At 34.8% G+C, this 18,312-nt stretch overlaps 1 protein-coding gene across 1 annotated transcript in view; it reads right to left on the reverse strand.

Moving 5' to 3' along the window:
* The window catches only part of CCDC178 (coiled-coil domain containing 178), a 181,162-nt gene that overhangs the window by 148,545 nt on the left and 14,305 nt on the right, over positions 1–18,312 (reverse strand). The window contains exons 6-9 of the mRNA XM_050709125.1: positions 17,113–17,313; positions 11,131–11,351; positions 8,909–9,051; positions 951–1,104 (exon numbers count right to left, since the gene is read on the reverse strand). Coding sequence (XP_050565082.1) covers positions 951–1,104; positions 8,909–9,051; positions 11,131–11,351; positions 17,113–17,313 — 719 coding nt within the window. The remainder of the gene's footprint in view (positions 1–950; positions 1,105–8,908; positions 9,052–11,130; positions 11,352–17,112; positions 17,314–18,312) is intronic.

Below are 18,312 nucleotides of genomic sequence, written 5' to 3' on the forward strand. Positions count from 1 at the left end.
GGACCTCACTATCTAGATGCACAAACCACATTAGTACTGGGCATGCACAAGAGAATGAATTTCACAGAGTCACAGGATGTTCAAGGTTGGAAGGGACCTCTGGAGGTCATCTAGTCGAACATCTCAGCCCAAGAAGGGCCACCTAGAGCAGGATGCCCGGGACCGTGGCCAAACAACTTTTGAATATCTCCACTGAGGGAAACTCCAAATATTTATTTTTAGAATTATTGTTATTTTAGTGTTATTTTCTTTATACATTTGCATGTATGTACATGTACGCATAGGTATAAAAAATGACAAGTTCTGTTGTGTGAATCTAAGTCCTGTTTTAGGCACCTAAACATTGCTTTGGGCCTGATTCATCCTTTTCTCTAGTGGTTCCAGACACGGAGCTGTAAATTAATTTAAAACTCCTAGTCAAGCATCATAAGGATCTCCAGTTCATGTTTTAAACTGCTGTGTACAGCAACACAAGATTAAAAAAGGAATGCCCAACAAATCTAGGAGAAAACAGGAATTTTAAGTAAAAGAAGGTATCACTCTGCATGCTGTAGAAAAGGGCATGATATGCCAACTCAGGACAAAAAAAATCTACTAATTCAAGAAGACAATCGTGTTGTATTGCTATATACACACTTCCAGATGACTTAAGAAGATAAGCAATATTAGGTAGATATGCATACAACAATTAAAAATACACAGGTCACTCAAAGCAACATAAGAAGACTACGACACTTTTCCTAAAAAACCCTGAAAACTAATATCACAACACAAGAATGAGTAAGGTATTTTTATACAATTCTACCACTTTTTATTTTTAAATCAATACTCGTATTTTTACTTTTACAGAGGACCGTAACTCTTAAACACACAAAAATATTCAGGCATTCATGTACTTTTCAATAAAAGATACTCATTTACTTGCTTGTTTATAAATATTCAAGACTCACTTTGCTGTTCCAACATTTTGCATCTTCCTGGATTTCTGCTTTTTGCTTCACTAACTCCTCAAGGTGTTTTTCATCCTTTATAATCTTCTCCTCTGTTTCTTTTAACTTCATACAGTATTCGGTCCAAATAAATTCAGAATGCTTTAACTCATTCCTAATAGAAATACACAGAAAGTGAATCCATCTATTTGGAAATATTCCAAGGTAGTCCCTCTCTATAAAGGAAAATGTAAAGCAGATCTGAATTAGTAAAGATTTATTTTGATTCTCTACTACATTTCTTGAACAGGTATGCATGAGAGACTTTCAAAATATCTACCCTGGCAGGTTCACACAATTTCAGTCAGAAGTCAAAACTAATCAGGCTACCAGTTCACTTATACTTTAAACAGTTTGCCAACAGTGCAACTTCCAATTGGACCTCTAAACAGGTATCAGTGTAGTTGAGTAGAAGACTTTGCATCATACCTCAACATATTTATTAAACAAAATAGCAGTCAACTTCTTTTTCTACTAGAGGCTAAATATAATTTAGAGCTATCTTCACTTAATCAAACTAGTTTACTGTCATTTTGTAGACGATTGTCATTTGTGAGGAAAATTTTTTTCTGTATCATCTTGTAACCAGTATCTTTGGTGCCACCATGCAGGTAAGACGCCGGTTCTTCATGCAAAAAGAAACTTGCATACAGTAGACAAGGTCAAAGGAGGGGATAAAGACCTTAATTCAGCTCTGAATAGCAGATTTATCAGCACACATTGCTTTTATCAGAAAGAAAACTACCCATAATTACAGAAAGAGTTAGTAGTAACTACAACAGTAGTTGGGAAAACACTCCCAGGAGACACTGTTAGGCCTCATTATAGGCTGTGCACAGGTCTTTTGCTACAGCTCTGTAAGAGAATGGATTTGGTGAAAGGCAAAAGAAATAGAGGGATATCAGGTTAAAATTTTACAATGACTGCTGATGTTTCTCCACTATTTTTGTTTCAGAAGGAAGAGTCTCTCCCATGCTCCCCAGAGAACTAACTCAACCAATAACATGACTTAAGCAAGCATGCCTTAAATGGCAAAATAAATCCACCACAGCAGAACTAAGGCCAACAGTAGCTGTATTTTACAAACATCTACTGCATTACAACCCCCCAAAAAACCTTGAACATGTGTTGCATATCTAAACACAGTAAAAAAAATAAATAAAACAGTATGACGACAGGACTTCAGTCAGTAATTCAAGAGCCATTCCTACAAGATTACTTGATACACTTCCTTTATTTGCTTCCAAGATATCTATACAGTGATAAAGACTTACTCTGCAAAGTCACATTCCAAAGGTCACAGAATATATATCACGAGCATGAAACCTAACACTTCAAACACCTCTACTCTTTCAGGTCCCACCAGTCATGATAGACACATATAAATGATACTTGGAATTATTCTGATGACAGACATTTAACAGACAGACTGTAATTTTCTTCTCATACTGCCTATCAGCCACAACTTTTCTGAGTACAATCTCATGGAAAAATACACTATTATCAGCCACAGTGAATATGTGGAAAAATAACAGACTGTGCTGTGTCATGTACCCCAGCCTCAGTATTTTGAGTTTCATACAGTATTCATCGTTCTCTCACTTATGGTATTGAACATAAAGAAAAGGGTACCAACTGAAGAGCAGTCATTCAAGTCTGTGCCATCAGAAATTCGTCTTTCTCACACCTATACAATTCCAATCCTCCTTAGACAGCAACTGAAGGGTCTGCTTCTTCTGGAATGTAAGCCATTCTTTAATTAATTCTGGCATTCTGGTTTTAATTACAAGTCTAGCAAATGGCTGGAAAAATAATACAGTAGACAAAAAAATTAATTTCCTCAGTGAAGGGTAGAAAAAAAAATTCTTGACTTTTTCTTATAAATGCTGATATTCCTAAAATCACTGGTATCACAAACAGGACGGGTTGCAAGATGCACAACAGTCTTCATCATTGCCATGTTGCACAAATAGGAAATCCCTTAACTATGTGAAACAGAAAACATACATGGTGTATTTCTATCAACATATCAATACATGATGAAGTTCAGGTATTAGTTACCTATTGCCATTATCACAGGGATTTCACTTCATTATGATTGTTTCAAACAGACAGAGATTTTTTTTGCTGTAAAGCAATGGTAATTCTCCTCAGAACAAAGGCTTGTGACAAGAAAACTGAAAAGTGACAATTCACCAGTAACTATCTGACAACCTAGACAAACACCACAATTTCTTTCCATGAACATGAAACAAACTCAAAGTCTTGATTTCCACCAAGACTACCAAAACAAAACTTGAAAACTGGCCACGCTGTCCTAAAACTACTGAATAAACCAACAGCTGTGATGCAGTGAGAGAATTCCAAAGAGAACTGAACAAAAAGAATAGGTCAATAACATGGTATCTCAGCATCCCATATCTGCTGCTTTGGTATATTTACTAATGATCTGAAAGGGCAAGGTGCAGTAAAATTGAAAGTCTGCATGTAACATGATTTAGAATAGGCAGGGCCAAAAGGGCTATGAAACTTAAGAAAAAAATCAAGACAAACTAAACTGGGGAGCACAACAGCATGTAGCATTTAGTGTCCAAACTCAAAAGAAGCGTAAGACCGGAGAGACTGAACAATCCATACACCTCAAAATTCTAAATTAATTATTTCAAATTAAGAAAGACATGCATACATTTCCACAAACACTCTGAAGCTCTCCTCAACATTTAACAAATATAAAGAAGCTAAGGGGTTAGATTAAGAAGTGGGATGAAAAACATTAGAATAAAAAATGAGAGCAAGACATCCCTCTTAAAGTCATTGATATGGCTTCATTTGGAATACTGTTTGCATTAGCTTTTAACCCATTTCAGAAAAGTATATCACAGAAATGAAAGGGACTCAGAAGACATCCTGGAGAGGTCTGAAAGCACACTGAAAATAGAGAAAGTTTCTTTAGAAAAGAGATAGGAAGGAGGAACAAAGCAAAAATCCAAAGTCGCAGAGGATATATATATATATTTTATGAAAAGTGAAGTCACATATTTGTAGCCTTGTTTGCTCTGATATTGTATGATAAAATCATGTTCAGCAATGGATCACTATAACCACTGCTAACAGTTCTTGACAGCAGCTAGTAATTGGACAAGAACATTGACAGAACATTAAATAGACAAAAGAAACAATAAACAGATTTGCAGTGTATCTGAATACATGGTAATAAATCACACTACATTTTTAGTAATACCTCTTACCTAGGATCTGACCTTTCCTGTAATCAATATGAGGTTTCAATGAACTTTACCAGTTATAGAATGAAGGTCATTGCTGCCTTATTTCTCTCAACTGGAACTCACAGAGAAGCTAATAAGCATGTGATCAGAACATCTCTCTATATCTAAGCTAAAATTAAAATTCCAAATATTGTGAAGACATTGTGAAGCTTGCATTCACAGTCTCATACCCATCAAAAATAAGTATTGACTCCTACCCTTCACACACTTCTTCCTTTTTACACACATAGTGACTTTAACTGGGGAATCACATGATGATTTCCAGAAGTTACACCAGTTTTGACAGGTATTGATATTACAGAAATCTCGCCTCAGGGTTTGTATATTAAAATATTCTGACTACGATTTTCATTTTCATATATTCTTTCCAGATTTTCTATTATTCTTTCCAGATTGCAAACTAGACTCTGAAATGAAAAACATTAAGCTTTAGTTAACTAAACATAAACATGTTATATGTGAATCCTTTTATTCTGATAGGAAATACAATAAAATTTAATTAGCATAAAATACCAATAATATTAAGGTGAAAAGAATAGAGTGTCAAAATTATCCTGAACTCAAGTAAGATAAGAGCTTTACTGTGAGAAATTCACAGTAAAGGTCAGAGTCAAAAAAGGAAAGAAACCAAACATGCTGACAAAAGAAGCAAGTAAGTCAGATAGAGAGACTTGTTTCTCTAACATTGAATAGCTAAACTATTCATCTTAAAGAAAAATACATTTTCTTATCTTGCACTGACTAGACCTTACTGATGACACACAGTGTATATCTCATTACAAGTACACAGACACTTTCTGAGTGTTATAATTGCAATTTCTTGAGTAGTGATGTCATTAAGGGAAATACATGTGATCTGGGATTCCTCCTGCTCCTATATTAAAATATAAACATATGACAGGAAGAGCTATGATCCTTCTTTAATTCTGACGTAGTTCGGCCAATGACCGAGAGATCCCCGGTGATATGGTATCTCTCTTAAAGAAACAGAATGATTGCATTTAAATAACCTTCCTTTCTCAGAATGTGTCAGTAAGGTCTCTGTTCCAGCTGACTGGCAAGCTCAGATTTCCCTGGATAGCAGACACCAAAAACACCAGTCATATTAGGCAACGTAATGATTTCCTGAGGTTGATCTCTACCTCAAAATACACTGTGAGATTGCTCTGTTTTGCAAAAGTTGGTGTTTGAGCTGCAGGTTTAAAAACTTGCAAAATTCTAAAGCAGGCAATAAGTACTCCTTTTGCGGGCCTGAAAGAGACATTTCAAGTTACTGAACACCAATTATTTTTGAAATAAAATTTCTGAAATGTTAGAATTTAAAGAAACTGGAAGCAATACAACTCCCATTATTTTTGGAGTTCTTTACCAGGGCCTACTAAGCACTGTAAACAGTAAGTAAAACAATCACATGTATCAGCTTCAATTATTTCTTGAACAAAGAAAGGACATGAAAATCTAAACCCAACAGGAAACAGTTACAGCAGTTGTGACCTCCTATTTATGTTCCTTTAAGAGTGGGTCCCGTCACAGAGGGTACCAAAATACCTTACTACCAAATTCTACCGTGTGCCCTGGTTTATTCCATTGTATACTACTCCAACACTTTATTTACAGGTTAAAAAATATACCAATTCCTCCTATTTGTTACATCAAATGAAAAGGTCACTGGCAGTACCCTAAACTCTTGCAACTGCTCAGTCGTGGTAGACAAGCCTACAAAAGGTATTTCACAGACAGAACAGAGGAATTACAATCATCTTGTCTAAAAGATAGCTGTACACTAACTGCATGCTTTCTGTCTTTTTAGGAAGTCTGTCAGGCTGCTGATGGCCTGTAATCATACAAAATCACAAAGTATGCTTGTTCTAGTAACAATTTCTGGAGTTTTATATCTTCTCAACAAAGATAGGCTGACGTGGCATAAAATTCCTAGATACATACAGATGAGAATCCGATTTGCAAAGAGGCTTTCACTGAGCAAAAGTAACAGCTCTTATATATATTACATCTGTGCTGGCACAAAGACTAGTCCTTGTAGCTCACAGTCATATTTGGAAACACAGGGAAAGACTGACACAACTTTCTAGAATCATCCAGTAATCTAGCAGACACAGATGACCCATCTGTCAACACTACTGCCAGGAACTTAACAGTCTAAACTCCACTGTTAGTTCAATAAACATAACCCGCCTCTAAAAATGGTCAGGGAGTATTTTTTGGTTTTGTGCACCTCCTGAAGCTGCATGGATCAGTGTATGGAAACAAACATCCTGTAGTAAGACAACAGTAGTGTCTTACATTTGAAGAGACAATTATTTTAGGAGATATGGCATTAACTTGTGATGGTACGTGTACCTTTAGATAATATACACGCCTTCAGGTAAAGATACCCTCTTTTCATTAAAAATGAAGAAATATTGTAAGTGGACACTTCATTCTGTCAGCCCTATATTTGCTTCTTTACTGTGCTTATATAAATTAATGAGACCAACGCTACAGCAAATTCTCATGAGAATAAGCCTTGGAAAGAAATGGGGAATGGGAGTTAGATGGGACACTCCCTGCCGATAGCACTTCTGTTTCTGAAATTACAACTAGTGAAATGAGGTTTACCAAGAACACATGAGTTTGCAAGTCTCTCAACTATTAACATTAATCTTGCTGCCTTGAATGAAGCATCAGTGAGCAGGACAGGTTTACAGCCATGACTGTTGTTGTGGTTTAGCCCGGCTGGCAGTCAAACACCACACAGCCGTTCGCTCACCCTCCCCCCTCCCTCTCCGGGATGGGGGAGAGAAAAGTCTGTGAGTTGAGATAAAGACAGTTTATTAAGACAGGGAAAAGAATAACAATAATAATAATAATAGTATTAATAGTAATAATGTGTACGAAATAAGTGATGCACAATGCAATTGCTCACCACCCGCTGACCGATGCCCAGCCTATCCCCGAGCAGCCGGCCCCCCCACCCCGGCTAGCCACCCCTATATATTGTTCAGCATGACGTCAGATGGTATGGAATACCCCTTTGGCCAGTTTGGGTCAGCTGTCCTGGGTCTGTCCCCTCCCAGCTCCTGCTGCACCCCCAGCCTGCTCGCTAGCAGGACAGAGCGAGAAGCTGAAAAGTCCTTGGCTTGGTGTAAGCATTGCTCTACAACAATTAAAACATCAGCATGTTATCAGCGCTCTTCTCATCCTAATCCAAAACATAGCACCCTGCCAGCTACTAGGAGGAAAATTAACTCTGTCCTACCTGAAACCAGGACAACTGTACATCTAGCACTTGCTAATATCAGCTGTCTGTAATACTGAAATAGTGTGTGCTGTTCCAACTCAGGTTTACTCAAACTCAGGTTGTGCGCAGCACAGCTTGAGTTATGGAACTGGCATAGGAACTCCTAGGGAATCAAGGTAGTTCTGAATTAAAAAATAAGATGGACCAAAATTGGTGGCTTACTACAAGATGTATATGGTTCATAATTACTATGCCCTGTTTTTGAAATACCTGATATTTGAAGAACAGTTGCTGTCATGTGGCGGTGGTATTGAAAAATGTTACTGCCAGTAAGGTTATCTTGACAATTAACTGATGCCTTTCAATTATACCTGTACACTTTCCTCATTTCAAGTGAAAAAGAGCCACTGTGTCACTTGATACTTTTTTTTTATTTTGCCAAATAAAATCAGCAACTACGGTTACAGGCATAAAGAGCAAACTTGAGTGAAACTTCCTAGCAAATGAAAGTGATTAGTATTGGTTTTTTGCACAGATATTCCTGGTCCTGACTCTTAAGCTATTGAAAGAAGAGATTACTTGTCAGAAACCAGCCACTGGTGTCCCTATAGTCCTACTTGATAAATCAGGGGTTAGTAACCTGATCAGTGGTGACAGTGAGGAGACTACAACATATGTCATCTTACAGAAGCTACCTTCCAAGCCAATGAATTTACATTAATGTTTGTTTGGGGGGGAAAAAAAGGAAAAAAAGGAAACAAAAAAGGAAAAAAAAGGAAGAAAAGAAAGGAAGGAAGGAAGGAAGGAAGGAAGGAAGGAAGGAAGGAAGGAAGGAAGGAAAAGAAAGAAAAAGAAAGAAAGAAAGAAAAAGAAAGAAAAAGAAAAAGAAAGAGAGAGAGAGAGAGAAGGAAAGAAAGAGAGAGAGAGAGAGAGAGAAAGAAAGAAAGAAAGAAAAAGAAAGAAAGACAGACTATATTTTGATAAGGTAAAAAGTACTTGGCTAGAATTGTTTTGTTTAACATGCAAGTTCAAAATTAGCTATGGTACTATGACATTTTGGTAGGCGCTGCTGTTCAATGCAAGTAATTTGTGTAGTCAATAGGAATGATAGCAAAAAATCTGTGAAAGGGAATAAAATTTCATAATTCATTAAATAAGGCAAAAATATATAGCCTCTTGAAACATTACATTTGGGTATATTTGTGGACATCATCCCTTCCTTATTTTGCTAATATAAACTAAGACAAAGCAAACACGTATTTTATGTATAATTCTATTAACTTTAATTTTACAAAAATCAAAATGTAAAATGTTTTCTACATGCAAACTTTCTAGTTTCATTGTTACTATTAAAAACTAACACAAGCGTGTAACACGATTTGAATAGCTCTTACTTGTATTGACTCAGTAGCATCCCAGCATATTTAATTTTCTTGTACAAAGATTTTATCTTCTTTTTTCCTTCTTCATCAATTCTCTTCATTGTCTTTTGTATTTCCATGAGCTCAGAATGAACATCGCTATATATTTTTGATGCCTAAGCATCAAAATAAAATAAAATAAGTTTTCCAACAGAAGTTATACAAAAATACATAATATTAAAAAAAAAAATCTAGATTTGTATGATTTTTTGCAATCTTAAAATTGAAGCTTAAATTTGAAGCAGTATTTTGTGATGCCATAACAATGAATTTTGCATGGTCTGTAAAGACAACAGAATGTGTATTGTAAAATTGCATGACGTCAAGAAGTGTTATCAAGAGGCTTTTCGCTCTATTGCAAAACTTAGTAGTTATTGTGAAACTACTGGTGGCTACTTTCATGGGAAGATAGTGACCTCTGGAGCAGAAAGAAAGAAAGTTGAAAGAAGCCATAGAGGTTTCACTGCCAGAATCATTAGCTAAGTATCTCCTAGAGGATGTACAAGCCCTGCAGTCACCTGTGTAAAAGAGGGGCCTGAGACAATGCAGACAATGAACAAAATTTTCAATAGTATTAATAGTATTGTTCCTATCAACTTTGAGCTATGCACATGCCTATTGTCTCTGCTTTTGAAAATATTACAAATGTCAACAAACAACACGATATAAAATCTTTATCATAATCTAGCACTTATCTGCTCAAACTAGTTCTCCAGATTTTAAAAACTAGAGATTCAAAAGTAAATTGCTTTAATTGTTTAATTGCAAAGAAAATTCAGTATTAGCTGCTTTTTAAGACCATGGAATTAAAAAAAAAAAAAAGAAAAAAATGAGGAATGTACAGCATATTAATTAGAGTACAATAAAAATCATAGATATTTCATTTAATAATTTGAGGTTTTTTTGAAATGAAATATACAAATGAGATACAGGAACAGAAAATCTATATTCTTAAGATGTGTATTGTCACTTTTTGGGAAAAAAAAACTGAAGAAGTATTAATTTAAAACAGTCTTTACATATATATATATATTAATCCTGTTTCCTGAGTAGTACTTTAGAACTCCTCAATTTTTTGACTGTATAAAATGTATTCAAAGACAAGAAAAAAGGATACAAAATAAAAACCACAATAACTGATTTTTAATTACCTAGTGTTTTGAAAATATATCAGTGATAGAACTATCAGCTATTTCATGTCAGAATGACATGCAAATTTTGGTGTGCAGAAAATTATTTCCAAAAATATAGAAAAAAGGAATTTGCAAGCTGTAATTCTCACACTGTGTCATGATCACATCCTGTTGATATTAAGAAAAAGGAAATGAATCAGAAGGACTTTATAACAATTCTCATATTTATATAATGTGCCATTAACTCTTTTTAATTTTGGAAGTATTTTGACATGCTTTTTGATTCCTTAAAATACGAATTTAAAAATAAAACAAATTTAGATCAAGAATTCTTATTAAGAGTCACCCACAAGCATAAAACATTTTTAGAGTGTAAATACAGCATCTTGAAAGAGATTCATCTCTAAACTTGCAATTAAAAGCAACTACAAAACATATATCGAAAGTAATTAGTATTAAAACTTATACTTGAGGTAACACAGTACCACTCATTTTCAGATGCCAATTTTAAACTACCTACAACGTTGCTAAACTTTGATTATTCAGTCTGAAATTAAGTACTGTAGGCATTTATTATCAACAAATAAGATATTATTATCAATATTGTTATCAATAAATACTACCAACAGATAAATTAGGAAAAAAAAAAAAAGACACCAGCACTTGAAAATAATTACATTTTAGTTTCTTTTACAACTTCTAACACCTATACATTCTGGAACAAAACTTGATGACTGAGAAACCTGAAAAGAATTTATGCAGACATCAGATATATGACATTTATCTTTCTTTCCAAAAAAAAATCTACATTGAATCAACTTACTAATTTAGAATTACATTCCACGTATGCTTATGAAGCATTTAAAGGCCAACAGCATTATCCTCCCTGGATTCTGTCTGCACTGATTCTGTATGTAATGGTACAGGCACACAATTCTCAGTCTTTGTGTACAAAATTTACAACAGACTAGTAATGCCAAAATACTGCTGTTCTCTAAAAGGGTACAAACTTATCTAGTGGAAAGGTCCTAATAGAAATGTCTTTGCATGATTTGTATTCACCTTTTCATAAGCCAGCAATACATCCTTCACAGCTTCACCCTCCAGATTTAGCTTTTCTTCCAGCAGAGGGCTGTGTTTCTTCATGAAGTCTATATCCTCCTGAATCTTTCTGTTGACTGTTTCTATCTTAAGTATTTGGGTTTCTACCTGTCGCAGCTGACGGCTTTTACAATCAAAATGCCATCGTAGCTCCAAGGTATCTTGAGCACACATTTCATATTCTGTTAAAAAGATAATTAGCATAAAAAAATGTGTATCTGAGGGAAACCACGAATACTTAGGGAGATTAGGAAATATGTCGTTATAACAACGAGTACAAGACTTGCAAAATTTTGCTGTAAAATACTTTAAAGGCCAACAGAGGACATTGGTTACAAATGACATCACCAAATACTGCATTAGCGGTAGAACTGTTTTGAAACTCATACTTAATAATTTAACTGCATCATTCACGTAAATTCTCAAAGTGAGGAGTGGTTTTGTGTTTACGAAGGAAACTAAAACATCTGGCCTTAAGTTATACCTTGAGGAGGCTGTTATCACACAAAACAGCTGTACTGAACTTCTGTGTCACCAGCAATGGACATACATGGATGCAGAAGAAGAACAGGGCAAGTATATATCCTAGATCATCTTAATATGCCAACTGTTTTCAGTTCAGGGACACTTCCTGAATTAAATGTGGCTTCAGAAAAGCTAGACTAAAGATACACATTTGAAGCCATCAGATAGATCGTATTCATGTTGCCACACAGAATTGTGTCAGTGTTAATTCACTTCATTGCATTTACTTTTCCTACTCTGGCATAAATTTCCTAAGTGTCCTTACAAGAAAATATGTAACTAGATCATTGGTTGCTGAATGACAGCATGTATTTTATCTTGCTCAGAAAAAAAAAAGGCTTATTACAGACTGTGTCATAACAGTCCTGCAGCAGTTAACGTTCTACATAGAGAAAAAGTATTGGTATGAAACTAAGGACAGTAAAGTAAGATTATCAGATAAGAAAAAAAAAGGAAAAAAAAAGAAAAAAATAAAAACAGAAAATAGCAGGAGTAAACTGCTATAAATCTGACAGAGTGCGGTACATTTTACAGAGAAAAAACGGCTCTCTGGCTCTGAGAAATGGAATATCCAGTGAAATCCCTTAACATTGGATAAAATTTGCTGTGTTAACAAGACATAAATCACAAATTTACAAATTTATTATTTCATTGCCACTAAAAGTTAAAGGGACTTTGTATGAATAAGTGGCTTTTCTGTGTCATACTAAGTGACGCCTAACAGTAAGATGAATAAAATGTGTATTACACTGGATTTTTGTTATATTTCAGAGAAGGTCAGTTCTGAAGACGGGTTATGTCACTGCAATTAGTTGAATGTGCTACAGTACAAAAAGGCAGCAGGAGCTAGCAATAATGGAAATCAAAGGAAGTCTGAAGATATAACAGGATTCTGTGCCTACTCTGAATGGGTCATGCAAACTCTTAATGAAGAATCTCCTGGGTTTGTAATACTTAGATTAGGGATAATTATAACATCCCTTAGGGTCTTCTCCCTTTATCCTCAATTCTGTTTTAGCATAATTTTTGTCTTATAGATAATAGTGTGAAATATTATAATCCTGAAAATGACAAATTTACTCCAAGGACACAACATCATACTGCCATAGTCTACTGATAAATCAAGGGGGAGAGTTGGTTAATCTTCACAGCCAAACTTCATGCTGTTTTTTGCTTTTTTGTTTGTTTTAATAGATACGCTGTATCATTACATATATTAACATAATTTACAATGTGTTCAGTATATTCTACTATTCCAAACTTTTGCTTTTTTTTTATATTGTTATTATATGATTATTTACAGGGAATGCTAAACAGCAATGTAAGAGTAATAGATCTTTATAGCATCACACATGTATATATATATATGTGTATATACATATATATATATACACACTGCTTTTTGCATCACTGCAGTTGACTTGGAAAGTAACATCTCTGCAGTTCAAATCCTGAAATACTGTGCTGGAGAATGAAGCTCTATTATCAACCTTCTCTTCTTGAAGCTTTTTTTGCTTCTATAAATTTGACCTTTCAGTTGTCACAGGCTTTTTTCCTGCAAGCAGTTTCTAATCTCCCTATGAATGAATTTTAATTCTAGTTCTTTATTCAATCTCTTCCTTTGTTTTCAGGATGTTATAAATTGCCCTTTAGAGGCAACTGATTAAAAAAGAAAAACAAAAAAACAATCTCTGCAAACTGGTAAAACCTTAAGATGTTTCTTGTTTCCAATCTGAGTTAGCCATTGCCGAAAATAAATAAATAAATAAGAAAATAAACATAAAACAAAAAATTATTTTCACATATTCTCAGGGATGTGTCCAATTTCACATTTTGCCTTTCTAGGAAAAAAAAAAAAAAAAGTACGTTTGCGACTAAACAAGCACAGGCTTGCCTTCATTATGCACTCATTTTCACACAGTGTTTACCCATCAATAAACACAGTTATGAAAGACTCTTGCACCATAACCATATCCTGGATTGTGAGGGAGGTGTTTGTCAAAATCTCAGGATGATGTGCACCAGAGTAAGTACCTTAGGACTGACTATATGCCACTTCTTTTCCTCTCCATCTTCATATCTCTTTTGGCGTCTGATACCATTCTGAAAACTATGAGAAGATTATAGAGAAACCACTGCTATGCTTTTCAAATTAGTGTCTGGGAATATTAACTGGTGTCCCACCACCTCTAACTTTAGTTCAGCAGCATAGTAACAAACAGATGTAATGGAATACCATGATGGTTCAGAGCCTGTATTTTCCTCTTCTACGACTTACTTAAACAAGACAGTAAAAAGTAGTCAAAAACGCAACTGGGAAGATTGGACTGACATTCTCTGAGGTCTTTTTCTTGGAATAGTTATAAATATTGCTCTACTGCTCTCAGTGTAAGAAAAGCATTGTAGACTGAAAGGAGAAGATGAAGCTCTAGAGCTAAAATAGTTACCAATCACACGAAAACCAGTTGAGTGAAGACACATTGACCATTGCATCTCTAACTTCAAGAACCTAGATTTTGTCAGAACTCAACAGTTTTCATTATGAAAACAGAAGATAATTTCCTAGCCAAAAAATACGCATTAAAGTCTCATTTCCTATTTTCTAAGGTCCTTACTATTGTTTGCTGCTGTGGTATATTTTGTTAGACATCTGGATATAAAAATAATAAACTACTCCCACAGCAGCTACAGGATAACCTGGGGCACTTCTGTAAAAAGGAATTGGGAGATTTATAGTTGACTGCAAGACTTAAGAGAGTCATGCAGTACCTTCACATAATGTGATGTGTTGCAAATGTAAAGGATCTAAAAAAAGGGCCTTAAAATCAGAAACAAAGATACTATAGTTCCAAGGCAGTTTTGGCAGCCTCCAAGATACCCACTACTCTCTGACAATATACAAGCATGGTATCTTGAAACATTATGGTGCCATATTGTAGAAAAAGCTGAGAAGTTTGATGGTTTGATGTTGTTCTTGCTTATTTCCTGACTATAGGAATATAAACTATACATATACACATATATATGTATGTGAATATATATATATATGAGTAGAAAGAAAGACAGGAATATGAACTATTTAGAAAAAAAGGGTGTGTGTGTTAAAATAAGTAGTCAAAATGGTCAAATAGGTATGTGGGTTGCCAGCCACAATATGTTGATTTACTGATTTTACAAATATTGTACCTTCTTATCCTTGGGCATGAAAGGGGAGGACCATCCTGTCCACATGATCTTTTGGTATACTTTGGCACACTAGCCATTTCCACTGCTGTGAAGCTTTACCTTTTACTAATGAAACACATAGGGTCCCCTTCATAACCCATGGGTTCACTACCATGATGACATACATACTCTTCTTCCCAAGCAAAAATCAAGAATTTGGTGGTTAGCCTACTACAACATTACTCAGGTATACTACATAGATCAAAAATCTTGTTTGACAAAGTTTGCCATTCTCTGTTGGCACTGAATAGCTTGAATCATACAGGTAAATGAGTATTCCGAGAACAACTGCTTGAGCATTTGTTTCATCATAATTAATGGATCTTCTGAATTCAGTGCATGGAATCTGTTCTCCAAGATAGTCAGTCATCTTTTTTTTCCATCTGTTGACTGCCCTATCACCAGCATCTCTATTAGAAAAAGACTCTCTAAATGAAGTAGAAAATGAATTATGTTGGATCCTGCATCAAACTGACTTCTATAAGCTTCTTCAGAACGTCCATTCTTCTCTCACTATAGAAAACTCCTTCACTTTGACAACATGAATATGAAATCATTAAGTATGTCCTCTAGTGTTCATTTTCTTTAAATCATTAAGTCTGACACACACCTGAGGCTGGTGCTTGTGTCCATACAGGTCTGAAACTCCAAAGTGTCAACCAAAGAAGGCAGAAGTGTAATAATTTTTCACAGAGGCTGTTTTGTGGTTTCAAAGACAGTTTTTTCTTTTCTTCTTTTGCTCAGCTATTCTGGAGTATTGTGCAGTTAAGTTTCTTTACAGTCTCTCAGAGGCCAGGAGTTAGCTGTCATTTGAAGCTCTCCTTAACACTCACTTTCAAAAGGATTCATTAAAACCTGTAATTAGGGCTCTCGTAGACTGCACTGTGACTTACACACTGTTTGTTGCCATGTTTTGTTTCTTTAAACACCAAGAAAGAAGGTATTTGATTCTCTTAACATCTTAAATTGGGCAGAATATCTGTTTGACAAGGCATACAAGAGAAGAACAAACCTTGGTGTAGCTTATAGTTCCTAACAATGGTCTAGTCCAGCAAGTGCCTCATTATTGGTAAAAAGTTTAAATTATTCAGGAACTGAACTGTAATTCCACTAAGAGCTCTCAAAATTATTTTTGTTTTTCCTACAAACACCTAATGTGATTTGATAAATAGCTGTGTGAGATTCTTTAGAGTACTTTTATCATATTTGCACTCAAAAGCAAGGTGAAATGTTGTTCCAGAACTATACACAGCTCTCTAATAAAAAACAGTAATAAACATGGTCAAAGAGAAGAGGTCACAGTACTTACTACACAGTAGAAAGATCAGAGAATAAGTCTCAAGAGCAAAGAGATAGTAAGCTTAAAAAGAACAGGTCATCACAACTAAAAAGAGGTGATTTTAAGACTGCTGTCACCTTTTTTCAATATTAAGAACACATACACACAAAAGCTGTAATAGTTAAGTGAGAATTTGGAAAGACAAATCCACCCTCGATCACAGCATCTGACTGTCAATGAATATGAATGACATTTGACATATGATACAGCACTGATAATGCTAATGCATGTTTATAATTTTCCTCTAGATATATGTTTTCCCACAGGCAACAGGCTATAAGTCTAGGTTCAAATGCTACTTGTTTCCCAGTATGACTCGTGAGTCAGGAGACAACAGCTGCGAAGTAGCTGCTTTTTTTTCCTTTTCTTTTTTAATTCTATTGTGTAGATGCCAGTTAATCACAGAATACCTTAGAATGTCTTTAGAATCTGGGATTTCAAGGAGATCTATCAATGGTTACATCAAACCATTCATGTAAATACTTTATGCAAATTTATCACATTTTAATTTTTTTCTAAACAAACCTATCTTTTAAATTTATGGTTTAATACACACTTTAGCACATTGCATTATTTTGTAATTCTGCTTAAACTTCTCATTCCCTGCCACAAGCTGAGTATCTCTCATAATCTTAAGTGTCTTGTTTACTCTTAAGCTATTTCTCAAACAATGTTAACTATTCTGTTAATGTACATTATGTTTTTTTTCCCATGGATACATATTCAAGCATACCTAATTCGGAAGCATAAGTATTGTAGTTCTATTACACTAAACACAACTATAGTCATAATTCTTATTCTTGGTAATGTACTTACTGAAAAATAACAAATATTCTTAGTTTCAGTACTGATACCTTTTTGCACAGCTGCAGGGAGCTGCTGCAGCCTCCAAAGTGACATACAATCTATTTCCATGCCAAGCTTTTTCCTTCGCTGTCTCTCCCTCTCCAAAGCTTTTTCTGCCTCCTCACGATCGGCCTCCAGTCGCTTAATTAGCTCAGTAACTTCCAATAGCAAAGCTTCTGTTTCACGCTTCAAGGTTAATGTCTTGCTGTCTTTAAAAATACATTAAAAATATTTTTTTTAATGAAAGCTTAGTCATATGCTTTTTATTCCAGCTTCGTTCTCTACACAAAGTTGGCCTGTCCACATGTATCACGGTAAGCACAATTAGTTACATTGCTTTTTAAAAATACATTATAATTATTTCTTATGAAACCTTAAAAATACACTCTTTATTCCAGCTGCATTCTCAATAGAAAGCTAGCGCCAAGGCAAGCACAATTAGTTGCAAATAAAACTTGTATGTTCAATAGTATTTTCCTTTGGTTTAAGTCAAATGCAGAGTAAAACAAAAGTATATTAATAAAGATGGTACCAAATTTTCATTTTTGCCTTGTTGCTTGGGTCAGTAATCATCCAAGTTCATAATTATATCAATTTTTAAATAATACTTGCTTTGTTTTATTTTATTTTCCCCAGAAAGTATCAAAGTCTTCAGAGTTCTGAGAATATTCAGTGTAATATCTCGAAAGCAAACAACACTGTTTTTAATCATAATACAAATGGGTCATCACCATCTTATTCTGTGAAATGTGGCTATCAAGAATGCCTGAGTTGTTTGTTTCCATACAAGATTTTTTGAGGCCGTCCTCCATTATCCTGATCTGTATAAGCTACAGAATTCAAGACCTTTACATTTAGATTCCACAGTCAATAATCATTAATCTCCTAAATTATTTTGATTAAAACTGTAAGCATTGAAAAAAAAGGATAACTACTTAAGCTACTTTCACTGGAAAGAACTTTTGACTTTGCTGGCATCAACAATCACACAATTTACTGCAGACAGGATTGCCTCAGGCTAGCAGTAATTAAAATGTCGTAGTGTGGCTTAAAAAATGCACATAATCTCCCTAATACTTAAAATAACTTTAAAAAGTATAATCTGAATAAAGAAACAAACTGTAAAAAATAGAACTCCGTTTCAGGAGTATATTATGAAAACCCTGCAACATTGGTTCAGATTTTGTTTTACTGAAATTAAATGAAAA

This window comes from Cygnus atratus, chromosome 2, assembly GCF_013377495.2.
Source record: "Cygnus atratus isolate AKBS03 ecotype Queensland, Australia chromosome 2, CAtr_DNAZoo_HiC_assembly, whole genome shotgun sequence".
NCBI classification, from domain to species: domain Eukaryota; kingdom Metazoa; phylum Chordata; class Aves; order Anseriformes; family Anatidae; genus Cygnus; species Cygnus atratus.